This window comes from Stegodyphus dumicola, chromosome 6 (assembly GCF_044657685.1).
Source record: "Stegodyphus dumicola isolate Sdum_Otavi_A_Nest chromosome 6, ASM4465768v1".
Classification (NCBI taxonomy): Eukaryota; Metazoa; Arthropoda; class Arachnida; order Araneae; family Eresidae; genus Stegodyphus; species Stegodyphus dumicola.
The window spans coordinates 176719702-176747505 of record NC_140773.1 but is presented as its reverse complement, the minus strand read 5'-3'; the positions used below and the strand labels follow the sequence as shown (position 1 = coordinate 176747505).

Sequence of the window (27804 nt, the reverse complement as noted above, 5' to 3'; positions counted from 1 at the left end):
GCCTTTAACCTGTCTCTTCGCATGAAGATGACAATTATACATCAACTGTACTATATTGTAATATGCACAATTTAAATCTATGGTAATTGTTCATTGCGATTTTTTGCGAATTTTTAATGTAGCAAGCGAATTTTTATGTTATGCGATTTTTGCGAATTTTTATGTTATGTACTAGGTGAATTTTTATGTAGCGTACTAGGTGAATTTTTATGTAGCGTACTAGGTGAATTTTTATGTAGCGTACTAGGTGTTAGGGGATTTTTTGTTCCTATCATTATTACAGCACCAGACATGATCCAACGTTACGGGGATGGGAACAGAATATCTGAAAGGCAATCACGGAGCTCATATTGAAATTTATTAATTACATGATAAAAAAACGAAGTTAAAAAAACAGAAACTTTCATGTTTATTTTGCAATAAAGTTGCTAAACTGTCTCGAACACTTTTTCTAATTAAACAATTTAAAATGAAGCCCATCGTTTTCCATGACCCCATATTTCTGTTTCTGACCAATTCAGTTAAGTTGGAAGAGCTAGTGGGATCAGTGAAATATATTTTTTGCTTATGTTCGTGGTGCATCATCATGTTTCTATTATTTTATGTAATATACTTTTTACTGAATATATGGAAATTTATTATATGGGAAAACATAGGAAAAAAGACATAATGAAACACACAGTTTGATATAGATAACTTTATTTAGATTTTGCACGAACTGTGAAGTTCTTTTATTTGGTTATATGTTACATCTCACCCTTTTTCACTGCATCACGTTCAATCCAAGCTCTTTGTTGGGGGGTTATCTGGAATGCTAATCGAAAGACCACTTTTCAGTGGGTGGGTGCGAGAGCCGCTCTCGAAATGAGCAAATAAAATTTAATCCTATTATTTTATTTTTAAAATTATTTTTGTGTTAAAGTGATAATATCTTGATTATTGTACTTTTTGGGTTTTAATATAAAATTTAGACTGTTGTTTTAGAGGCAAAAATTAATGACCGAGAGCAACTCTCTATCACCCCATTTATATGGATATCATCTGGCATCTTCCTACTTCTTCAGTTTTATAGGCTGCTCATCAGTCACTATGAAGGCCACAGTTTTTGTAACGTTTCGTGCCGCAGCATCTTCACTTTTTTTTTTTTTTTTTTTTTGTATATAGGCTGTAATATTCTATTATTTACAAAGGCCTTATATATATATATATATATTTCTGTATATAGAGAGATATATGTAGCGTATGTATAGAATGTGTGTTTCCTAGAACACAAGTCTCGAAAAAAATCATGTAGGATTTTCGGATCTTCAGATCCTTGCCTTTGTGCCCTTACTCGTACTTTGACACTTTGCTACGAAGTGAGTCATGGTTATGTGTTGCCATTTTCCGGTTAAAAGTTTTCCAAACCGATGATACAAATCATAGTATTTACTTATATTATTTCGATATGTTGCCACTGAGTGAATAATTTATGTGTACAAAGAAAAGATAGCGTTGAATTCTTCTTAAAGAGAAGTTGATATTTGCTTATGAATCTGTTTGTACTGGTCTTCGTATCTGTGTATTTTTCTGCTATACAACTGCATTTTATTTCGAAACGACAAACACTGTTATCGTAATTTCATTAAAAACTACACTTTCGCATGCTCAAATTATAAAAAAAATTATAATAATTAAAAATAATTCAGAATATGTTTTTTGTAATCTTTTGAAAATTAGTTCTACATCTGCAAATATTATAAGGTTTTTGTTAATTTGCTATGTGGGTGAAAATTATTGTATTTCGCCTTAAAATATTTCACCTTTCAGAAAGAATTTACTAGCATTTTTAGTATAACATCGTGAAAAGTGTTTGCTTTGCAGTTTTTCTATCATTTAGCTGGATGGAGTTTTTTCACGGCGTGCTTCGACCGTTCGGTTCGTGGCAGCTTACATATTAGCTTAATAGAGGATTATACTTATCTGGTTATTGCTATGTTGATACTGAACTATTTGTTGCGAATACAAGTGTTGATTTTTGTGTGAAGTTTGGTAAAAAATTATATGCGAGGTTTTAGAAGATTTGATAAAAAAATACGTGCAGAGCGTATGTCAGAAACTATTACATTGTTACATGATATGAATATTATGAAGACAAGTACATTTTAGCATATGTGCATGCAAAATACTATGATCGAAAGCTTTCATATACTACATCAGATTCTCCTTGAGAAAACGTGTGATTTATTAGTGAGTATTACAATAAGCATAATGAGAACATTCTATTTTTAAATCCATCTAAATTATTTAAATAATTACTAATTGTGTGTTGTAAGCGATTATGTCTTTCGCCTACTGAAAAAAAAATTTTTTGATGTTTTCTTTAACCGAGCAATGTAAAATCTTAATTTTTATAACTATGGTCTTTCTTTCTCAATCATCTCTAATTTTCAAAGAAATATTGAAAAGTATTGAAAATTTATTGAAATTAACTTTAAATACAGTGTAAAAAGTTAAAAGTTATTTCGGGTGACATTAAGTTCCTGTACTTGAGTTTAAAACAATGATTTGATATTATAATTGCACAATTGCAGGTTCCATTCTTTGTGAACGAACTAACCGTATGAAATTTACCCATATATATCGTAAACATGAGCAAGCTCTCTTTAAAAAATCTTTAAGAAGAACATACCTTCTTTGAAAGATATCCCTCACGCGCTTTGTCTGAATTGAATCAACTAATCATTATTTAGAATATTATTCTCTTAAATCACACACGCGCACAAACGATATAAGATGATCAATGAATTGTAGACGCTAAGAAATTTGACGTCAGAAATTTTTTTGAAAAATTTTTAGAAGTGAAAACTTAACAGAAACGATGGAAAATCTAGGGAAAAGTTACAAATGAAAAGTAGAGATTCACATAAATATAATTAAAAGTAATACGCTATTTATCCGATCCCATAATATCTCAGAAGCACTGATGGTACTTTCGTTGCAAATCATATAACTTTATGGGTTTCGTCTCTTCTGTTTTTTAGAAGACCACATGCATAGATTTTTGAACTTCGCTGAGTAATCGCAGGACTATTCTAAATGATCACAATAGTGAGTAATTCTTGGTTGGTAATAGCGATTCTTTACTTAAGTGAAACGAGCCATTCCTGCAGCTTAAGTTGGAGGCGTCGTCATGTTGGATTATCTAAAGAAAATTTTTTATTATGTCAAAGAACATATTCTGCAATATACCTTAGTCATTTACAGATCTTTTTTGTAGATTATTTGGCTAATAAGTCTGTTTTAACAAATGTTGGAACGAATGTTGGAAGAGGCACGCATTTTAAATTTCGTCATTTTATGTGCAAGCTGGATATGTTTAATAAGAGTTTGCTTACTGAATATTTCAAAATTTGTACGTCTGCACATCATTCTTTGATTTAGTTGAATTTAATCAAGGCATCTTGTTGTCAGTATATCATCAGCCTGTGATTCCTGTTAAGGTTCATTTACGTCTACAGAACTTTGAGCCCCCAAAACGCGCGCGAACTTGACAACTTCACTTAACAGCCTTTTTATGAAGTTCATGAAATTTTTAGTAACATTATCGCGTAGGTTATTTTTATTTCATTTATTCAATAAATGCATAGATGCTCAATTTTATCTCAGGAAAGATGAGTATCTGTCTTTTTATGTAGAGTAACCGTCAAATTCATACGTGTTTCTTAAACACAAAATTTCGCTAGTGTAAATAGGCTCTTGAGACATAAAAGAAGATTTAGTAATTAAAATTCTATGAGATAAGATTTAGTTCACACTATATTACGCCACGTTTATGACTGACAGTTGTTATGCCGTTTGCATTATTAGTCTAGGATATGTTTTAAAATGCCAGTCGGTTTCAATCGCATCAAATGTCTTTTGTGTGATTAGAACATCATATTTATTTTTGATGATTGAATTCATGAGCACTTGGTTATAAATGGTACTATATGAAAGCTTTTGATCTCTTTTGTATCAGTGCATAATGCAGCATCTTTTTATAGATTACGCTGCAATTCTGTTTCAATAAATTATGATACGATCTTTGTTCTTTCAGTCAGTTTCAGGACAGGTTTAATCAAAACGTCTTTTTGCATTTAACGTGAGTGTTAAAACAACGTGACTATTTTTGATCCCATTTTTTTAGTTTTTTATGTTTTGATGGAATATTTATTTGTTTATTTACTTTGGTAGAATTGTTTTTGTAGGAGGTATATTAGTTTGTTGCATTTTGTATATTTTTTGGAATTTCCTTAACTATACTCAAAATAATAAAAAAAAAATACTTTGAATGTAAATAATGTGTAAAAAATTTGCATTTTGTAATGTTAGTAGTCACTTATGGGAAACATATATGGAATTAAATTTAGCTCCCTGGTGATTTTCAGAATCAAAGTTACTTTTTTAATAATTTTTATTCAGAAATGCAACACTTTGTTGGCATACAGTGTAATAATATTTTTTATTAATTTAGCCTGAATAATTAGATTGCCAATTAATGCGAATTTCATTGTACCAAAATTGAATTACACTGTGATCTTTTAAGCATAATTTAAAACTGAATTTTTATCGAATTTTTCAAAGTTTCGAAACAAAATTGGAAGTTTATCAAATACACCGACCTTAGAATAAGTCTAAAGGAAGTGTGAAACAGCAAAATATTTAAGGGAACCGCTAATCGGTGTTCCTAAGACAAAGTGCTTATCATCTGATATGTGCGTCTTTTGTTTTGGGCCTTAATGACGTCATTAGTAAGTAACCTATTTGTGGCCGAAAGAGGTTTTCTTATTTGCAGATAAAATCCCCACCCTTGCAATAACTTCCTATAAGAACACGTGCTTCTGCAGATTTACTGACATCTTAGTCGCATGTGCCTTTCCCGTCGGCTTCTAGTATGTGTCTCTAATTTAATTCTTTGACCACAATTAATGTCATCTATTTGTCCCTAATAACTGGGATTTTAAAACTTGATATGTGGGAATGACTCGTTGTCTCCTCTACTGGGCAACCGTATAGTAATTCCCTGGTTTCGTGATCAAGTGATCGTAAGCGAAACTGGATCAAAAAAGAATTGTCTATCTATGTGAAGAGTGCTCACTCGCGGTCATCGAAGAGAGGTCACATTAAATTCCAGAGTAAAGCAAAAGGCCTCTTTCCTGCGATCCCTTACGTTTCGACGTGGAATAAGCAAAGATAACGAGATCCGTTGGCCACTCATAATTGCAAAATTGAAGACAGGCACTTGTTGAAGTTAGTAGTCGCATTTAGTTCTCTCTACCTCCATTATGCTTTTAATGGAGTTGGGCATCTTCAGTGCTGTTTTGATTCGGAAACAACGAACTTTCTGCTGGATCTAACAACTTCTTGTTTTGTTTCATAATTATACTTCATACTGTTATGAACTCTAATTTCTCTTCCTAATCATGTATAAGCTAAAACGATATTCAGGATTTGAAAAAGAAGAAAGAGGACTAGGTAATTCTTTCTCAGACTTTAGAAGTAAAATCTTGAATCATCTCCAAGAGATTTTATTTCCTTTACTTAAATTAAAAATCAGTCCGCCATTTCCTTCAAAATATTCGTTTCACTTTATCGCGGTTGTTTTATTCACCATATATAGATTCTTTGTTATGTGGTTAAAGAACAAACAAATTCATGTTACACGACGTCGAAACGTACGGTTCGCACTTTCATTGTTAAATTCTTAAAATTTTATTCCTATTCGAGGACCTTCTACGGTCCGCGAGAAGAGTCGTGAACTTTACGCTACATATTTTCCACGCTTTGTACGAAAAGCTTGCTAAAGAAAATATCTGACTCTATGCGTTTATAGAAAGTATCTAAGACAGAAAAAGAGATAGCTAATGTGGATATAAGAAATATCTCATCGGAAGCCGTCCGTTGGTTCTTATTGGATGAAGCTCCTAGATAGATAGATATATAGATATAGAGAGAAATGTGTTAACGTGTACGCCTATCAAAGCGATTTATTTATTAAATTTTTTCAACAAGATTACCATAAATTTAACAAGGAAAGCTTAACATTATCTCCAGGAGTCGTATTATTTTTGAGATGTTAATTTAAATTCGCATTATAATGAAAGGGGGAGGGTCATCGCATAAAATTATTCCTCTAAACACATAACGTACTAGAGATAAAAATCATGATGCTTGCGATGATCAGTCAACCGTATGGGATCGAGGCGTGTTTCATTTTCTTGCGAATATATTCATCTGAACTTCTGAAAATAGTACTACGGATGTTATTTGTTTTGCTATGTGTTAATAACAGAGACAGTGTTAAAGAATATGTAATGGAGTCGACCCCATATTACATATATATTCCTGAAATAATCTAGCGAATTGGTGCTGAAAAGGAAGGAAATATTCGTTAAACTTTATCAATTATAATAGGAATTTTATGGTAATCAGTTGAATATGTTCAATAAATCTTTTCACAGTTTAATGATAGGTATTCAATATATGTGTTTCTATGTTCGTGTTTGTATTTACATGAATGCGTGTTTTTATATTAAATATTAATTATGTGTCTTCTCACTAACGTCGTTTCGAATGACTGGAAACTGGATGATTCCAGACCATCAGAGGCTCGATGGGAGCGGCGACTCGAGTCTCAGTTATACTTTGTTAGGTACTCATCTGAAAGGAGTGTCTCATACTGGGCTGGAGCTCTTTTTGGTTGGAGAAGAGGGCTCGGCCTCATTGTTGTTCCCATTTGGTGGCTGCTTTTGATCAGTGCTGCTCCTCTGCCTGCGCAACTTCGCCGCCATGGCAGGCCCGGGAAGCAGACTGGCAGGCCCTGAAGGGTCCAAAAGCCCAGGGGATTCGCTCATATCTCGAAGCACTTTTATCTTCTGTATCATTTCCCTTATCTCATAACGGAGGATTCCAAGGAAGCAAAGCTTAAGAAATGCGATAACGCAGAAACCAAGTACGGATAGAAGGTCTGCTGCATGCTGCAGCCACCGGTGTACAGCCTCATAGCAGCCGGGAAGGTGAATAAGGGCCGGGTTACGGTCGGATTCCACACATGATACATTGAGGGGCTCGGGCTCTCTGAAGGAAGGCCGCTGCTGCATACGGCAACAGCTCCGTGGCACCACTTGCTTGCGTATAGTAGAGTCCTGCTTCTGTAGCCACTCACTGCTTCCGAAGTCCTTCGGCCCTTCTACCCCGCAGCACTCCGTTTCACTTTGTAGTCGATCCCAGAGCAGCTGGAACTCAAGATCGACCCCATATTGCTCATTCAGGCGGGAGCGTAATTCTTCCTTCAAACTGCCGGAAAGGTAATGGAAGCGGAAGAGCCACACAACTCCCAGAACAACGTCTCCAAAAAGTAGGAGAAGCATTAGTGTCCAATACACGTTGAGGAGCCGTTCATTCATGCGAAGAGCCCCTACGCAGCCGATGGCTTGCAGGATACCTCCTTGAAGAGCAAGGGCCAGGTAAGCATAAAGTAAACTCGGGTGGCGGAGATCAATGGAGGGAAACAGCGACATCCTGAAGTCGGAGACAATCCACGCTGCTGTTGATACAAAGGCCACCACACTCACGAGCAAAACCAGGTTGCATGAGTAGATCCACAGCCTGTAATACCTATGAGGGAGAAAGACATTTTGGTAATATATATTATGTATACAGATGACTATAAGTAGCATAACGTAGATTATGCAGCATATGCTTAGATCAAATTAATAAGTGCATGTATTAATAAGTGCATTTTACTTATTTTGTCTAAAATTTAAATCTTTTGCATTTAAAAATGTGTAGTGCATGAAAAAGACTTCTATATAGGCTATTCTTAATTGGGAAAATCTCGTCACCCTTAATTTTCTTTCTGGTAAAGGTTGTATCGAGTTGGTACTCGACTGTATTTTTTTAATCTGTTGGCATCTCGAAATGCAAAGTCAAACAAATTTTAAGTTTTTAATACTTCGAGCGCCATCTACATGTTCAACAAAGTGGATAGCACTGGTAGTGATGCTGATTACAAAGGTTAGAGCAAACATATGCCGCTGGACTTCGTGGACTTTTAACAGGGTTATAATTCGTTGATCCCTTGATTGTTGTGTTATTACTGTTATAAAGATTTTTTATCATAATTATGATTGATTAGCTAAGCACTAATAAAACTGCTAAGCGACAGAGACTGAAGAATGATAACGATCGCACTTGGTTTTAGTGCATTTAGTGGAGATAATTTTTCATCATAGCAGAATGACCTTGAGACTTCAAACAATGGAAATTATTCGCATTAAATCTGATACTGAGAGATATTTTTTTCTTTTCTTTTACGCCACTGACCAGGCTTCTGCCCTAAGGTCATACTAATCAGAATGACGCCTGATCAGCGGAAAGAAAGCCAGATCAGCGGCATTTATTATGTTCAATAGCAAAATTATAGTTACTTATCAACTTTTTTTGTTGAAAGACATCTTTGCTCGTATGTACGACATATATGTTCATAATAATAGAATATACATAATCAAATATTATGGTATCAATGCTAAGAAAGTAAGTATAATGCTAAAAAAAATTATAATTTCTTGTTATGACATAAGCAATACAAATTTTAGTAAACATAGCTATTGCACGTTTGGCTGCCTTCAAAACCTATAAGTTCAATTGAGCTGTAGAATAAAGCAATCAAGTTTATCTATAAAATTATTAATTCATATGCTACTACATTAAATTAATGTCAGAATAATGCATATATCATAAACAATAAAATAGATGCTTCACAATGTTCAAAGTGCATAAAAAATAAAGACGCGTCTCAGTGTTCCAAGTTCATGATATGATTCGTAAGTTTGCATAAATGAAAAATATTGTTATTTAAAACTGTTCGACTGTTCTAATTTGTGTATTCCATCAGTTGTCTGTTCACACATTTCTGGAATGTCTTTAGTACACAGGATCATTGTCCGCAATATAGGTAAAATATATCTTAGATATTATGAGATCACCAAATCGTCCCTTAGTAAAAGGTTGAGCTGCACCAATATAGGCAGCTGAAGGCGACGAGATAAACTATTTGTCTCGTTGGCGCCTGATAACCCTACGAAACATTTCAAGTTATTTATAGATGAAAATTTTTGATGATCGTGGCAGAAGATAGATGAACAAATATGTTGCTCTTTTGCTGGAGCGAAGTTGAACGTCTGCTCTAGAAAAAGATCTTGGGGGGGGGATTTACACGGTTGCATGTGAAAGTCGTATAAGACTCAGCAATACCACACGCAAACTACCACATTTCTTAGAAAGACGCTATCGTAGAACCAAACTGAAGGATGTATCTCCTTGTGTAATGACTTAAAAACATATTTCAAATTCAGTATTGCGCGTTGTTTAGCCAGTCAAAAAGAATACAGGAAATCTTAAACGACTGTGGAACGCTAATCATTAATGCTTGGCCTCCAGTACGATTAAAGACAGCTATCGATTTTAAGATGGTAACCTAGCTACTTCAGCGAAATTCTTGGAAATAATATGGACATAGGAGAATTGTGTAATTTTTTGCAAAATCTAGTAAGCCTGTACACAACTTTCATATAAGCTCTGTCTACTTGGCACTGCATGTATGGCGAAACTGTAGGTAAGGAGAAAAAATAGCAGGTAAACTCATTTAAATAACTCATAAAAATAAATAACAGGCATACTCATATAAAGACCCACTTTTTTTCTTCTCTCTTAAGATACTATTTTATAAATATTTGCCCTATACGTTTTAATTATATTGTCGACTTAATTACATTTATGGGTCCTTTTTTAATCGAGTAATATTTATAAATTTTTTAGAATTTGATAGAAAGTTAATGACATCAAAATGCTTAGCATATTAAATGGAATATAACAGCAAAAATGAGTTGTTAACGAAACTTATATAGGCATATTTAAGTGTACTTTCTCCTATATCAAATACGAAAAGAATATTAAAATATATCTAATAAAGTTCTGCTTAGAAATGAATAAGCAAATAAATAAATTTATGATTTAATAAGAAACTTCAGTATCCTTAATTAAGCTGCATTTGGAAACTGCATTGCTAAATGTTTTGATTATAGTGAGGTTTTTAAGTTAGAAGCAATCCCAAAGTGAATATTTTTCGTTAATTAATGTTAGTTAATTTTTGTAGGCAGCTCATTAAACAATTGCCTGATTTTCATATCTTACATGGATTTATTTTAGAGAAGTGTAATCTATAGGCACATTAAGAAAATATGTATAAAAAAGAAAACATTGAATTCACCATAATTAATTAAATTATTACCGTAGTTAAATTATTATTTCTGATGATTTTTGAATACTCCATTACGTGAAATCCTTTTAATTGTTGATAAAATACTGTTGTTGATTATATAATATGCAATCACCGACTGAATCTGTTAATGCTGTATTAATTTTCTTTGCAAAATGTGAATTTCTTATTATAAATAATTTCTATCTATAATAAATATCAGTATGAAAATAGTCTTTTAATATCTTATATATTTTAGAATAATTGAGAAAATTAAACTTTATTTTTCCTTCATTACAGGTGCTTCAAGCTTGTTTATAATTTTTATTACCGTTAACTCTATTGCTTTTCATGCGCGTTTATTGCTTTATTCAAGTAAATCAATAGACGATGAATGCTAATTAAGTAATTATTAATAAATAATTTAGGCAAATTTACGACAATTAAAACTAAGCTTCAGTCTTTGTTTGAAACGTGGACTGTAATTTTTATAGAGCCGTTTCATTAAATTTCAAGTTAATTAAAAAATTTTCATTTTGTTATAGTTTCTGTAATTAATATAAATTATAAAGGACTAGACAAATTGTGATACTAGCTTCCCGCGATTACTCGTTTCTGGCAAGAGGAAACAAATCTGTCATGTTACTGGTTCGTAGTTCAAGGGATAAGCAACTGATAATTCTAACGTTCAAAAAGCAAACTGTCTTATATGCGATGTGTCTCATAACCATTTCTCTTAAACAAGTAGCTGAGAATTTCGAAAGACTAATTTAAAAATGAATCGCTATAAATTTTTCCTCTGTCATAGTTTTAATGACGTGACAAATTAAAAAATATGTAACATTTTTATTTATTTATTTTTTTCTGCAGTATCCAATGTTTTACAGAAATTTTAAATTTCATTAAGAAAGTGGTGTAGGGAATCATCTCCGTGCAATTAAAATGATTAGATAATATTAATTAAATTTTCACTGGATAGATATGCTCAAAATCGTTTTTAAAAATATTTTTTACCGAAATCCAATTCTTATACTATCTCTGAAATCAACATTTTCACCGTTTTTTACATAAGTGGAAAATGGCTTAAGTCTTATGGTTTTGGCAATACTTTTATTGTTAATTATTTAAATTTTCTGCTTTTTAACTAAAAGATGACAAAAAAGCTTACCAAAATTGTTATTTGATTCCTTGTTTAAACTGAAAACTTGGGACTGTGTCTAACTGTTTAAGATATACTTCAGTCGCTCAGTCTTTTTTTAACATGTTATACACTGTTATTTGAAAATGTATACAGGAAGAAACTATCGTGTTTCTATATTCCAAAAGCCTTAAGTAGGATTTTTTAAACATTCAATCAATGCTGTTTAACTCTGATTTTAAAATGATGTTACTTAACGCTAACTCATGCCTCTGCGATTAAGTTTCTCAGAATTACTTAGAACTTTGATGATGTGAACTAAAATTTAAAAATGAGACTTAACTATTTAAGATAAATTCTATATGTTATTTTTCGTCTCTGTTTGTTAATAAAGGGTATTGCATTTTACCTGTAAATATTCTTCTTTTGAATAATTTCTGAACATTTACCTCTGCGTTGAAAACTCCCATTTCGGTTTTGAGGAAGTTGTATTCATAATGACTCCAAAAAAAGATATATATATATGAGCTGTAGAATTTGAAGTTGTTATTTTACTTAACGAAACAAATTTAGTTGTAGTTCGCTTACCTCATAGCTCTGTGGAGGAACATGGAGGCCGTTGGTGAGACTCCTCAGAAGGAATGAAGATTTTCCCGAAGCCTCTGTGACACAGAATTATTCTATAATGTTTTGATTTAGTTAGCCCCTGTATTTGAAGACGACGGGGGCATGGTGCCTTCTGCTCTTAACCTAAAACAAGAATAATATGTAAGGTACCATTCTGAGTTTAGCGAAAATTATGTGCAATATTATTTAAAATGATTGACTCGATCTCAGTTTCGATGTTGAATCTGTTAATGCTGTATTAATTTGACATGCATAAAGTAAAAGCAAATGAAGGCAATCTTCGAATCTCAGAGCGTCAGGAAATTGTTGCCATAAAATATCATATTTTCTTAATTTTCTTAACGGAGGAATTTGTTTGGCATTGTGGGCTTTTCCCCAGAGTATGGTATTTCACACCTTTTCTTCTGTCACGAAATCTTACGTCTCGCGAATTTTCCACGTAAGAGTAAAGGTGATGTATTCGTGCGACATTTAGCCATACACTTGTATTATTTCAGAAACAGAATTGTTACTTCTGTGAAGACGGTGATAAAAGATATAGCTGGAGCAAGCATGACACGAATCGGATGTAGTTTTTGTAAAAGATGATACTTATAAGTAAAACATTTTATATGCTGTAGAACCCCGGATCACAAACGCCTCACATTACAAGTATATTAATTACCTGAACGAAAAACGCATCTGATGCTTTACAATGTTTCGAATTACAAACATTTAAATTGGCAATATATGATTTTCAAAAGTGTTTTGAGGTAACCCTGATACAGAATTTACACTCAGGGATTTCTGGAAACATTATTTTAATATGTTCCGTTGCTTAACTCCTGTCAACAAAGCCTGAAAGCAAAAATATTACAGGAGCATGAATTTGGTTTGGAGAAAATAATGGCTAGATGGGGTTGCAGACAGAGACTTTCAGCGCTTTGGCACTCACGAATTTTCTTATTATTAAGGAGGCTGTGTCTCTAGACAAAATTACGGACTCTGAAGTTAATGAACACGTGGAAAAGTTACTAGAGGACCATAAAAATAACTCAATAAGAAAGAACCACAACTTCAGAAGTAGTGACAAAAGGCGCTTATAGAAGAAATGTTTTCAGAAGGGAAAAAATTATTTTTATTATCTGATGCGCGAAATTTGTACAAAAAGAGGTAGAGGCAAAATTTTCACGTAACAATAAAAACCTGATATTTTTTGGGGAAGAGAATCTTGCATCCAAACAGTAACCTTCCTCACCATTTTCCATTAAAGCAGTTCACTCTCATTCGTGCAAATATTTTAAAATTGAATTAAGTTTTCGTTATTGATTTCCTTTGGTTTTTGGATCATGAACTTGTGCACAAAGGACTGTGGTAAGTTGAAAAGAGTCATCATCTGTGGTCCAGGAACTAATTAATTCATTTTAAGTTAATTCCTATGGAGGAAATTGTTTCGGGTTTCAAACATTTCGGTTAACTAACAGGAACAAATTAAACTTGTGAACCGAGATTTCACTGTATTACTTGTCACTGCGTTTGTGAATTTAGGAAACGAAACCATCTGAAATCAAAGTAGTCCTTTTATATCCATCCATTATTTACATTTCTTCAAAATACAAAGAATAACCTTGTATTCTGAAAGAATATAGATGGATATGAAATGTATTACGGTATAAGAGTTGACGAAATTAAATTGTAGCAAAGTTAAAACACTCTGTTGCCTTTTTAATAAGGGCATAAACTGCATCATGAAACATTAAAGATGTAGAGAAATTGATGGTGCATAAGTTGTAGATTATTAATTTCTTTAAAAAATGGAAGATGAATTTCAAGTGCAGTTTAAGCATTGCTATGCAAGAGGAAGCCTGGATAATGCTGTAAAGTAAAAATTGTGAGCTTTTGAAATTAAATTTGGATGTTTCTTTAATTTAGGAGTACAGTCGATAAATTTTTGTTTAATTATTGCGGAAGGAAATCCTTAAAGGCTTTATAAAATTCAGGATAAGTAGCCGAAGCTTCGAGTTCGCCAGACTGTTTTCTGAAATTCTGCGCACGTAGTAAAGTTACCATTTTTAATCGATAGTTTGAGTCTGACTCTGAATCTGTTATTTTTCATACTGGCGGAAGAGGTTTTCCGTCAATTTCTAGTTTTCTTTTGATTAATTTCAGAGTATAAAAGAGTTACATCTCAGAGTATTCCGAGTAAAAAATTGCTGATAGAAATCGACCCTTCAAACTGGTTTTACAAGCACACATTACTAAAGAAAGTTCTAAATTGACTTTATTGTCATATAACTGCTCAGTTAAGACATTATCATCCGAATGATCATTTCAGAATATATTATGCTTTTGTATCTGCAAGTGCAATTTTTATGCAGAATGTTCCTGAAATTTCAGAACTGAATTTTAAAACACCAAATTATCATATGCCTTGTGGGAAGCATTTTACAAAATGATGTGGCAACAGGATTTAAGAATTTAAAGTCACATCATTTGTAGAAAGGAATAACCCGTCCCATGTGTGTTTCGAATTTTTAATCAGCGCTTAGTATTTATATTTTCACAGCGAAATTAAATTAAACATAAACTCGATCTGAAGCAGCTTAAATCGTCGTGAAATCTTTCACGAATTACGAGTGGATTAACTTCGTGTGGGAATACCTGGAGAATCATTTTGATGCAAACAAGGTATATAAATCCTCTGGAAATAGTTGTCTGTCATTTGCTATGCAGAAAGAAACCGAGCCATCTGTGTCAGATGCATTGGGAGGAGGATATTTACAAAAATATCTTTTAGTGAAACTGCATGAAAGCTATTTCAGCACTTTTTATATTTCAGCATTACTTTCTTAAAAGTTTTACAGTACATGATCTAAATATAATTCATTTTATATAGGAAACAGGAAATAAGGTTGTCGGTGTGGAATGACTGTATGGATTCATAAGAGAATTTAAAATTGTTTCCAAAAGTGCAATAAAATTCTATGGGATTATTTAAAACTGAAGAATTTATTGAACTTTCAAAGCTGTTGTTTTAATTACATTTTTTTAAAAATAAATGTTGATTCTGATTAGAAGAAACCTTGAAAATCTGACGCAATCAATGAATTTAGTTTTTAAATAGCAGTCTTTTTATGCGATTCGCCCCCTCAGAAGAACAGCTGGAATTATCACTCGGAGGTTGAGCAGAGCAGATAATCGTGTTCTCAAAAATCGCAAATGAGCACTGAATTTTTTTCTGGAAGTGAATTATCAATTTTTTATACTACCGGCAAATATGCTACATTTGTTTTGCATCAGATCAAAATAAATAGTTATTATGTTTGATGCTAACTCGTTGAATTATTTTTTATACTGTTTCATTCTTTTATATTCATTCCAGTATTTATTTTATGAGACGATAAGCATTTAATATTATCTAAAGTTCTAATTCAAGTCTTGAAATTATGTAGAAATTCCGCTTTTGTGAATGAAATGTATGAAAATTCCGAAGTTTATTAGGAAGATGTTTTGTAACACAACTTCAACATTAAATGTTTTCGATATTTTTAACTGTCATACTGAAATCCGGTGAAGTTATCAACTTGATTTTTTATAAAACGATATGTCCCATTTCAAGCGTTTCCGCTGCAGGCTTTTTGAAAGTGGCAACAGAAATTAGTCTGCTTCAGGCTATTCTTTCTTTCTTTAAGTGACAACATTAAAAATCACGCCTTTTCAACCTTTCTTTTTACTTTCTTCATTCACTGTAGTTAGTGGGGAGACTTTTGACGATGGAGCAAGTGTTCAAGTAAAGATACTGGAAGAAATGATAACATGTACTTTACTATAATTTACTATACCATAAAATAATTTTCATGTTTACTGTCTAAGGCAGGGTTTCTTAAACTGTCGGTCGCGATCCCCAAGGAGGTCGCGGGACCTGCAGCAGGGGGTCGCCAAAAATTTTAGCAATTTTGATATTTCTTTAACTTATAATAATTTTACAATTACCAAATATTTTTATACAATGTATCTGAAAATAGATAAAGATAAGACAAAACAGACAAAGAAAAAAACGAAAATGTTTTGACGGATTTCTTTTTATAATATTAACGTTCATTTTCCTTGCTTTGCACGTAACGCTGTCATTTCGTTTGTTACTTATTTAAAATTTTCACATTGTTCTATGTCTTAAAATTAGAAATTTAAGTCAACGACCTTAAACTGCAATAGTATATTACAGTACAAGTGAAAAAATTGACAGTTTCACTCACGCGTGTGTCGGACTTGCGCAATACTTTTGTGGTTCCACAAAATTTTTGTAAATACTATGGGGTCCTGGGGGTCGCGAAAAAATCTCAGTGATAAAAAGGGGTCGCGACTGAAAATCTTGTAAGAAACTCTGGTTGCATATAAACGCAAATGACAATAATCTTCTATCTAAACAGTGTTTGAACATGAAGGGCGGAACATCATTATGATTTAACTTGATACGTATTTCACTGTTACGTCACAGTCAAGCCTGATCGCGCTAAAATGGGTGCCATTGTTACCTGCCTGCCAGTGCAATGCTGATATGGGATGATTTGAAGGGGGGAAACCTCATCTGAACTGTTTGAAGTTGGACCTGGGACATGGGAAGCGGGACTTTTACATAAAGGCGTTGCAGCTGCAAGTGGCATAAGCCGAATTTCATTGCATGGTACGTCAGAGACTCTAGCGTAAGAATTTTGTATAAATGTTCTAGCTGTTCAGCTTTATCCCAACGTGGCATAGGAACCGACCAATAACAGTGAAGCAAACACGTACTAACATTCGATCGACGGTTTCGCTGGACTTTCACAAGGGTAGGGAAAGGGAAAAGCGGACGGAGCACCAGAACTTCGTCAGTGACTTTTACCGGCATTTCTCCGACGCACTACTGTGCTCATTGGGCATTCGGTTGGCCCGCATCAGAGGCCAGCCTAACAAGACATTTACATAGCTACTTTACATTACCGTGTTATTGTAATCATATTGAATATACGATTACAATAACACGGTATACAATTATTATAATGAACTTAATCGATTACTGGACATTCACATGGGCGCAGCTTTATCTTTCCTGACTGGCTGTGGCTTAAAACTTGTTCTAGGTTTGCCATAGGTGTGAACGCAGTTTTGCCTTAAGCCTATGACAATAATGGCGATTATACCATCGTACGAATTCTTTCTTTCTACACAAAATTGGCTTCATTGTTAAAAAAAAAATATCTAAAGTTCATCATTTCAAGAAAAAAAGTATCCACAAATAGGAAACACAGAAACCCAATTCGATAATCTGCTAGAACTGAGGCTTAAATGGAAAGCTTAAATTGGTTTAAATCAAACGCTTATTTTCTTCAACATCTGAAACTGGAAATTTTTCTCCCGAAGAGGAATTCAGATATTCCATAGGTATTGTTCAAAGAAATGGTAAATAAGTATAAAAAAATATATGCTGTAAATTGAAAATCTGGGAACATCATACGAATTTTAGTATCGAATTCTTCAGTGTTTCCAACTTGTCTTTGAACAGTCTTGCCATTTCATGATGTAATAAAATTGGTGTTTCCACTTTCGCACTACTGTTTCGTAACATGATCCAGAAGTAATAATAAAGTAATTCTATCCTTTCACTCAGGTCAAAAGAGAGCAAAAAATGTCCAACTTCAAAAGTAAGGAAACTTTAGAATTCAAAAATTGTTTCTTTTCTGGCTGGTCTCAGCTTGCCGTTATGAGTGAAAAGTGATAAAGTTCAGGAAACTGCAGTTTTTCTCGCTGTTCGCCCACTGGGGGAAGGGGAATAACCACTATGAACTGCTTACTTAATATTTTACGAAGTTTGAGGCAATATGCTCTTCTTTCTTGGCTACCGAGTTGCTATAAAATGTATGTCCTTTGTGTGTTGGCTGTCTTGTGTGTTGGCTGATATAGAAATTCGCACAATTCAATTTTCTCGTGGAGTAAAACATATTTTTCGAGAAGTACATTCTTAGGGATTTACTCCAGAAGCTTTTAGTTTTCATCTGTAACTTGATTTTTATGCTCTATTTAAAAAAAGAGATTATGTCTGCGTTCTTTTCGAGGCTAGTAAGAAGATTTTTAAAAATAAATGGAAATTAAGGTTTAATGCAAAATTATTTGTCACGTGTGTGCATTTTCGAATTATTTTAGATCTCGTATTCTAATTTCGAATGTAGTACTTGACATGTTTTCTTATTCGTGCTAAAGCTTATTTAAAATTGCTTTGTTTTAAATTTAAATTGGCTTGAAAGGATTTTTCCGAAGTTATTATAAAGCTGTTTTAGTGACTGTAAAATGTATTAGTTGCTACGAGGTAGTGCCGATTTATCTATTCTCAAAGGAGTCTTTCCACTTGCTAAACGAATATGGTAGTCGAATAATTTTTGTTTCGTACAAATGTATGTTGTAAAAAATATATATATATATTAATTTTTTTTCCTGTGTATATCATTTCACTATTATTTCAGAGAAGTAAGGGAATAAAATATAATGGTATTCAAATGAATGGTAATAAATCTTAATGGTAATAAAATAAAATAATATACTAATTAAAATCTTTTAATGATAAAGCAATGCATTATAATGTGAATTATGCAGATTATATTTTTCTCTGAAAGAAGTAGATAGTAAGTAAAACAAAACAAAAAAAATATTTTCAGTCTAATCCTTTCGAGATTAGCTGTGTATATGAGCCAGTTTCCCATTCGAAAGTCCTCCACGGAGGCATCCCTCCCCTTAGGCAGGTAGCCCTCGAGGCTTTTCCGTAATTAAATAATCTAACCTAACCTTTCGAGATTAGCAGTATGTTAACCGTTAAGATTATCAAAAGTTTCATTTAATTAGAAACAGTACGTAAGATGTTGAAATAAAACGTGGACACTATTATAGAAGATTCTGGTGAATTCTTAGTAAACATGTGTGATCTTAAAAAGAGTTAAGATCGAAATGCTACGCTACATTATTCTAGCCAAGTTTAAAATCGCTTTTTCATTACAAAAAATACTTATGTCTGTGTAAATCAAATAAAAATTGTAAAGCTTCTGAATCATGCTATTCATCTTTTCTCTGAAATAAAGTGAAAAGGTGAATTGCTCTTATTTAAAATTTCAAATTAAATGGCATCAAATCGTTCTTTGATATATACTGGATTATTTGAATATGGCAGACCGACAAGAGCTATCTGCCTAAGAAGAGGGAGGCCATCATGACCTTCCCTTTTTAAAACAAACTGGCTGGTATTCACATTAAGCAAAGGAAAAACCACGAAAACCATTCGTGCAGCCATCCCGTTCGCCTGAGATCGAACCCAAATCAGGACGAACTACCAGTATTCAACGCTCTTAACCATTCGACCACTGGTGGAGCCTTTCTCTATTATATACACCGGGGGTTGTTATGCTGGCCATTGCTGAAGTTGGCCTCAGTCCGGGGCGTTAGCCATACGGAGTTTAGATGCCAGTTCTTCGGAAGATACTAGGGCTATGGCAGTGAAATCAGTTACTGATTACATACAGCTTGGATATTAGTTAATGATGACAGGACGCTTTGATTTACGGAAAACTCCACTATGCATCTTATCTTTTCCCAGTCACTCTTTAAATGGGAAAGGCTATAACGGATTTTCGCATTTCCCCGTGCGTGTTGTTTTCGTGATATAAGTGATAGGACAACCGGCTAATACTGAAAGCTTCGTGTTCGAATGCTGGCGAGGGCATAGCTCATTTTTGTTTCCTGTTCCAAGAAAAATTTAATGCGTTTATAGGGTCTTTTTTAATAGTATTATTTAATTTAATTGTATTAATTTTAATGTATGTAAGTAGGCCTTATAGAGTTTAGCTGAATAAAATTAGTAGTTCGTTATGCATACCTTGCCGGAGAAGTTTTATATGTTAATTATTGCTTTATTTATAATTCCTATAATTTTATTTGGAATTAGCAGCAAACCCGGATATAAAATCAAAAAACGCAGGTTAGTTGGAAATTCTTTTGGCTGATTAATTCTTAAAGCAGATTATACGTTTTATCAGCTCTCTCTCTCTCTTTCTTTTTTTTTTTAAGTACCAGAGTTGCTATTATTCTCGAAGCCCACTTTTCGTCCGAATCATTTTTCAAATGGTTGAAACCAAATGTTATTAAAATTAATTATCAATAATAATTATTAAAAAAATAAGCAATGATTAATCTGCATTTATATATGTAGAATGTTTCTCGCACCGTGGAAAAACGACGGCACTTAGAGCCAACGAATTTTGAATTTCGAATTTGTGTTTGAGATTTTCATATTTTGTACAAATTTAACGAATTTTTGTTTAGCAAATTCAGCGATTTGAAAGCGAAAAGTGGCAAAATTTGTTCGAAATAAATCTTTTTTATATCTAAAGCACCAAACTGTTGCCATTCAGCAAAATGTACGATATTTATCTTCTAATTTTAATCTACAAATTCGGCTATTTGAAAGCAATGTATAGCCGCTTCTCAAATATTAGAATACTTATTATCTCCACTCACCAGCGTATTGCCATTCAGCAAAGAGTAAGATATTTAACCTTCAAATTCAATTGTTCTGTTCATGAGTAGCAAAAAGTGACTGAAAAGCAATAAACTCTTCTTAAAAATACGTTTTCTACTTCATGAGATATCATATTAAAATATTAAATATTTTATGAAATTACACTAGCTAGACTTATTAAAATCATTATATACTTTTTTCTCTATGAAACTCTTTTAAATGCTGGATCCCCGAGAGGCTAGTTTCCAAAGAAATAATATAGAGAATATAAAAATGTCTGTGGCAAGCCGAAACACTCTATCAGGAATTCTAAAGATAAGCTGTTTTTAAGTATTTTGTGATTTTGCTTTTGAATTGTATGTGGCGTAAGTGCGAAGAAAGCGATGATTAGAAATAATAGATAGATGATAAAAAGAAAAAAAAAAGTGTGTTAGCAGGAGTGGGTCCAAGAGCAGACTGGTAACCTGCAGCGCTCAGTGAGAGCACAAAAAGACTTAACAAATCCTTTAAAGCGACGTTAAAATCTGAATCCTTTCAGACTTTTTTTTATATTATTGATTTGTTTATGTAGTATATTTGTCTTTAATTATTTTCCATTTACTTCCAAAATGAATATCCTGGTTATGTGTACTATAATATACCAATTCTTAAACAATTGTTTGTGAAAATTTTCTTTTTATTAGAGAGTTGCCTAAAGCAGAAGTTCACAGTTTCAGGGGGGGGAGGAATACGGTCAGCCTTTTATTTAGTTGTGTTGTTAATTTAATTTATGAATATAAAAATTTACTTTTATTCAAATTTTGGTATTTATCGACATTTTCTATATTTTCTGATTTAATTTGTAAAACAAATTGAAAATTATCCAAATTTAAATATAGTATACCTATGTATGTTTCGAAGGAGGCAAAAATTATCGAATAGCAATGGTGAAAGGTGTGGATGAGGCAGAAATGATGTGGATGAGCCACTGGTTGAAATATAAAAATATTATAAATAATATAAATATTGGTCTCTTTCATATTCGCATTAATTTCGCAGTATTTTGTACAATTTAGATTTTATTTTTCCCGTTTTCCTTTATTGCTTTCTAATTTATATATATATATATATGTGACTAAACATCTTCTGTTGATCTTAAGATCCACAAGGTATCAGTTTTTGCAACTGTAATAATAATGTTAATTATCTGAAACGAATACGTGATATACAACTGTTAGTTGCTTATTTAATTTAGTTTAGCACAGCAGTTTTTATTATTCTATTATAAGCTTATTCAAAAAGCATAAACGTAAAAAGCGGAAACGTTTTAGTATGGTGTATAATAAAAAGATGTAATTGCATTGGTTTAGAATGTATAAATTCTCTCTATAAAGGAAATTATGTAGTTCATTAGTGAAATTTGGCATAAAAGTTTGACCATACTTTGACATAAAAGTTTGACCATACAGACATGTGGTTGGTTACTGAACATATTTTTGGGGATATTTAACTACTTTTTAAGCATTGCTTAGTGAAGTATTTTGAAGTTTGTTAATGCCGTTAAGCTTTATTAGTGATTCTTTACTGGAGGTGTATTGTTTTCGGAATGGATGATGAAAAAGCATTAGAAATTTTAACAGAGTATCACAATTTTTGAAGTTTATTTTTATAACTTCATTATTCTCTCTTTTCAGGCAAGATTTATTTCATTGAAACAGATAAGTATATACGCTAATTAGTTTAAACTCATTTCAGCCTCTCATTTCGAATGAATACTTATGTTGCACGGAAATCTGACAGCATCTTGTTCTCAAGTAGCAATTTTAGAGTTTTGTTAGCGTAACATTTTCTGTAACAGCGAATTTATTCTCGAGAAATAATTAGTATTAATTAACAGGTTATTAATTTAAACGGAATAAGGCGCATTTACTTGTTATGTTTATAGAACAAGTGGAAATGCGCACCTTGTCATTATTAGGTACATAAAATGAATATTATTTTATGGTAATTCATTCTTGTTAACAAGAGGAGATATTATAAGCGGATGTATACTTTAAAAAGTATTGATTTCGTATGAAATGCTGTTAAGGTACTTGAAAAATCAGCATTTGACTTGCTGTGCTGTGATTTGAAATAACCGTGAATGAGGAACGAACCCTAGCCCAGCAATACAGCAGCCAACAGTACTGGCCACTATATCGATCAAAACGGCAGTTTATTAATAAAATTTGAAAAAGTTAAAAAATGTTAAAAAAATTTTAAGCTATAAAAATTATGAAATTAAAAATTCGCAATCTAATCTTTGGACGAAGATTATAGTTATAAATCTTTCTAACACCGTATTTGCAGCAAATATATAATTGAAATATATTCGCCGGTCGCATAAAATCTTTTCGAGGGCCGCAGACCATTGCTATAAGTAATAGTACTCAGGAGGATTAAGAGTTGATATTTGAGCTAGTCAAGCTAATTTTGATGTTCAGAAAATTTATTCATTCGAACATTTTGATGAAATTCGGTATTATTGCCCTTTGGAAGGAGACTCATCAATTGCATTAGTGACTAAATTGATACCAGTGAACTGATGACAGACTCCACCCTAACACTTTTTAAAACATTTATATTCCGTAATTAAATGCATGAAAATTTTTAGGCCATGTGAGAAAATCTTGTGATTTTAACCATTTACCTTTATGAAATTCATACTGACAAAGTTATTATTGATGCGAACTATAAATAATACTCAGCACTTTGAGACATTCGTCCTTAAAAGTATCGTCCAAAATATAAGCAATAATTTATTTTTTCAATTTAAAAATACTTTTTCTTCAGAATGTAAATAATTTTCTGCTCTCTTGGAGCTTCATATTTATTGCCTAATATTTTGCTTAAATTCATTACCGTTTTACAGATCGCAGTTTCGGGCTTGCCCCGCATTAGCACTAATGACGCCGGTGCAAAGCTTATTTTGTCCTCCTAATGACAAGCTGTAGCTGTTTATAGGCGTTGGCGTGGTCTCTTTATTATGGAGGTACCTAACAAGTGTGTCACATTTGCCTTCTATGAAGGGACGGACAAATTATTTCTATGCCTTCTCCGGGATTCGAACCCGGGCTTTTCGGTACGGCAGTCAGCGTCACTAACCATTTTCCAGTCTGGGCGGCTGGTGCTGAGTAATTTTTACTGAAGAAAAGTGATTAATACGATCTTTTTTAATTCATCATTTAAGTCTTGATATAGCAATTAAAAATCAAAAGTTTGTTAGTAGACTTTTGAAATATATACATGTTTTGTCCTTCCAGCTTAAGTTATCGATGTGCGCAGAGTGGTCGGCTGATGGGAAATGCGATATTAGCAAACATAGCAAGGTGGCGTTTTTCTTGGAAATACGCAAGAAAAACAGAGGAAAGTCGTATCCGATTTTGTATTAATGAAGTTCAGAGCCTAGCAGATAGCCACTGAGATGCAGAAGACTGTCTGGAAGCGCTTATGTCATTTTAGCAAATTTCTGAGTGCATCCCTCAAAGTGGCAGTCACTATAAAAAGTTCATTGCAGATAGGAAAGAAAAATAGCGTCTCCAGTAGCTGCACAATCAGTCAGAGGAAAATTTTGTGATAAGAATCTAAGTGTTACTAAAGTGTTAACGTATCTTCTTTCACAGTCGTTAGGGCTTTATTATCCTATTTGTTCACATTTCATTAATTTAGAAAAAGTTTATTTTTGTCTCGAGGTGTAAACGATTCCACAAGCTTTGTAGATTAACAGAATACGTAAAAGTTGGGATTAATATAGACTCCCTGTCGTCAAGCAGAAGGGCGTGGGTGTTCGGGACGAATCTTTGATGAATTTCCCGCGTAATCATACACTCGGAAGTTTCGTTACTTATTTCTGTCGAAGACTTTCAGATTAAACTGAGCTTTAATTTCACGATTCACTCTTCGTGATGGGAAGCTTCAGGAATCGAGGACCTCCCTTTTCCCGGGTGGGGCTGGATTGACGTCGTAGCTATTACTGTACCGGTTACCGTTAATTCGTTCGTATCCAATCTCCGGAATGGGATTTTCTGTGAGTGGAGGTGGGGGAAAAAACTCACGCTATCCGTAAGTGTTTTATTAACGATCCCTTGTAGCTCTGATTATTATTTTAGAGGCCTTTTTACTATCTCTGGTCCGAACGAGAGCGATTTTAGAACGATTTTTATATAGATACATGCATAATTTTTCCCAGTTGGTAAGAAATGACTTTTTTCCGCAAATTGATCCCTGAAGGTCATTGGTACTGTTATTTAACATCTAAAAATAAATTTACGCTTTCTATGCATAAATATTACTACTTTTAATGCAAGATTATTCAAACCGATTGATGTGATTTTATAAAAGCAAAATTCCTCACCATTAAATATATATCAGTTCGTTAATTTTTGACAATTATTCTTAAGTTTTACTAAGATTTAAGCACTATTCTGTCTTTTCCTGAGTTCACCTCTCATACATTCGCTCAGACTAGTAAGGTATGCAAATTAAAGCCTTACGAAAGTGAGCCTAAAAGATAGGTTAACTGCAATTCATGCCTATGGAGTGAAAGCTCGCCGTGCTGCCTAAGAAAATTTAGCAGCAGATTGTGCTTGACGGACAGCTAGCTATTCAAGTTTGGTAAGTGAATTTGTAAAATCTTATATTAATGAACCCAATGATAGTTTTGACTTTGCTATAACTTCTCCTTTCGACAGCTTCCACCAGAATGCAAATTAATTAAAGTTTAGTTAAGCTTTTAGGCTCTAAATTTTCAGAAATTTCTTCGCAGCATAGACAGACCGTTAGTCTGCTTTAATTTCCCTACTATTGCAATTTTTGTCGTTCGACTTCTAAATTAATACTTGTTCGGCGTGTTATTGTATATTAATTATCGATTTCATATTTTGTAAAACTTTAACGAATTTTTGATTAACAAACTCAAGGATTTCAAGCGAACAATGGCAACGTCGTACAGGGGAAAAAAAAATCTATCTCCAGCGCTTGACACTGTGTATCGGAAGTTCTAAAGATTTGCTCAATTTAAAATTATTTTGCGATATTGCTCTTGAACTGAATTTTATGGCTTAAGTGCGAAGAACATGATATTTAATAAATAAAGGTAACCCACAAAATGTTTAAATAACGCCCCGTTGGACGTAATTAAAAATCTGCAACCTTTCAGATTTTTTAAAAAATTATTATTATTACTTATTTTCAATTTTTGCTCTAATTGGTAAACTTTCTCTGAAAACTTAGAGAGTTTCCATAATATATTTTTTAAGTTCAAATTAAAGTAAGTAATTTAATGATTAGTTAAATATTTGAAAAAATGTTAGTAAAAAAAATTAATAGTTAGTTGTCAGTATATTTGAATTTCGAAGTGAATTATATGTTAACAAACTTTAGATTTCAGATAAATAAATTTAAATTTAAATACTTTTGCTCTGAAATATTGTTTTGGTAAATATTTAGTAAACGAAATCTGAGTTTGTTTAAAATATTTTTTATTTTTTAAATAACATTTTTAACTTTGTTAAAAAAGTAATTATGGCTCGTCAGCGATTTTCAGTTTGTACATGTAGCCAGAAGGTAATGTGAGTTTGAGAAAATTGCTGTATGATACGAAAATATTGTATCTAAAACAAAAAATGTTAAAGTAATGTCTGTGAATAAAAAGGGGTATTTTTCTCATACGTATGCGTAAAAATCAAGTCGCTTTCATTGGAGTAGCAAAATGATAGTTCCCTTTACAAAAAAAATGACTAGTGGGTCTAGTCGGAAAGAAATAGCAACTACAGAGGGCAACAAAGAAATAGCAACACACCTGTATCAGTCTTCATTTTTTCAAATAATGCAGTGGTACTTTTCAGAGTATAATTTGTTGCTTTATCTTGATGAAGTTTCAATCTTTGAAAGTCATTGGGATAAAGAAATGGAATTTCTTCTGTACAGGGCCGATCCTATCGGGGGCAAGATGGTGCACAGTACAAGGGCGGGCAGTTGATTATCAAACATACTATATTTCTGTAAAAAGAGCGTCCAGTTTTAATTTTCACGTGAGCGCAAATTAAAACTGGTCTACGATCGGTCTACGATCAACACTGCTTCTGTAAATATCGGACGTAATACTTTCTCTTGATAGTATGTTGAGATGATTTTAACATATTTTCCCACTCTTCTAATTTTTAATTTTCCCACTGTAAGAGAATCCTGCGACAGTAATAAACCCTTTCTTGAGTTGGAATAGAGGGAATTCTTGTTTGGACTTTTCGTTTAAGTATGTGAACTCTGCGATACTTCGCTACGCAGTTCATAAGTATTGTAGCTTGCGAGGACTACTAAATTAGCTAGAATATTACCACCTAGTGTTCCTAAATACGGCATTTAAGTTCCTTTTGTTCTTAAATATGACATTCAAAGAATTAATTATGCTTTTAGTTAAACAAAATAGATAAGTTAACAATTATCAGGTATCAGATGAAAAGCTGCATATTTTGATATGGAAAAATTAGCAGTTAACCAAGAATTTGTATTTTACAGGTATCAAATTAATTTAGTTCAGTTTTTCAGAATTAAATGTAATTTGCTGATGAAATAAAATGCTGATAATAGTTTAAGTTTTTTCCCTAAACTAAAAAAATAATAATTCAGTGACCGAGAATAAATTATATGTTTGAATTATAGAACGGAAATCTAATACTGTCCAAAAAATCTTTTATCTGTTTACCTTAGTTAGAATAATCAAAGCTGTACCGTATTTAATCGAACTCTTGATTAAATTCTATTTTTGATGCTATCTATAGGAAATGGATATAGCAATCATTACTTAAAAAAATAGTTTTTTAAATTTTAGAGTGCATATTATTTTTTAACTATGTTTTCTTATGTGTTGCTATTTAAAGCTAGACATCGATTTTTTATTAACCGAAAGCTAGTTAGTGTCGTGTAGAATATGCTGACAAAAAATTCTTTGGGAAAGTAATGACAGTTGCGGCTGATAAATGAGGATGTGGGAAAATTAATCCATACTGGAACGATTAATCATTTCTGTTAGCAGGTTCTTTAACTGCTAATACTTCCAATTATTATTTATTTTTTTCGCGAATGCGTTTTTTACTTGGATAAATCTTAGTATAATTGTAAGAGAAATGAGAAGGGATAGTAGAATACGCATTTAAAAGTTTTCTTCCGTCAAGAATACGATGCACATTTCTTTTAGAAAGTTATTATACAGTAGTTTACTGAAAT

The 27804-nt window shown here is 32.7% G+C and overlaps 2 protein-coding genes across 5 annotated transcripts in view; one reads left to right on the top strand and one right to left on the bottom strand.

Moving 5' to 3' along the window:
- LOC118191787 (uncharacterized) overlaps positions 1-27804 on the top strand; it is a 426838-nt gene that overhangs the window by 108196 nt on the left and 290838 nt on the right. The gene's annotated exons all lie outside the window — the stretch shown is intronic.
- Positions 698-27804, bottom strand: part of LOC118185850 (tetraspanin-9-like) — a 367713-nt gene continuing 340606 nt past the window's right edge. For both annotated transcript variants that reach the window (XM_035355764.2, XM_035355765.2), the window contains 2 exons: positions 12006-12167; positions 698-7638 (listed from right to left, as the gene is read on the bottom strand). In XM_035355764.2, the coding sequence (XP_035211655.1) occupies positions 6696-7638; positions 12006-12028 (966 nt within the window). In that variant the 5' untranslated portion in view covers positions 12029-12167 and the 3' untranslated portion in view covers positions 698-6695. The remainder of the gene's footprint in view (positions 7639-12005; positions 12168-27804) is intronic.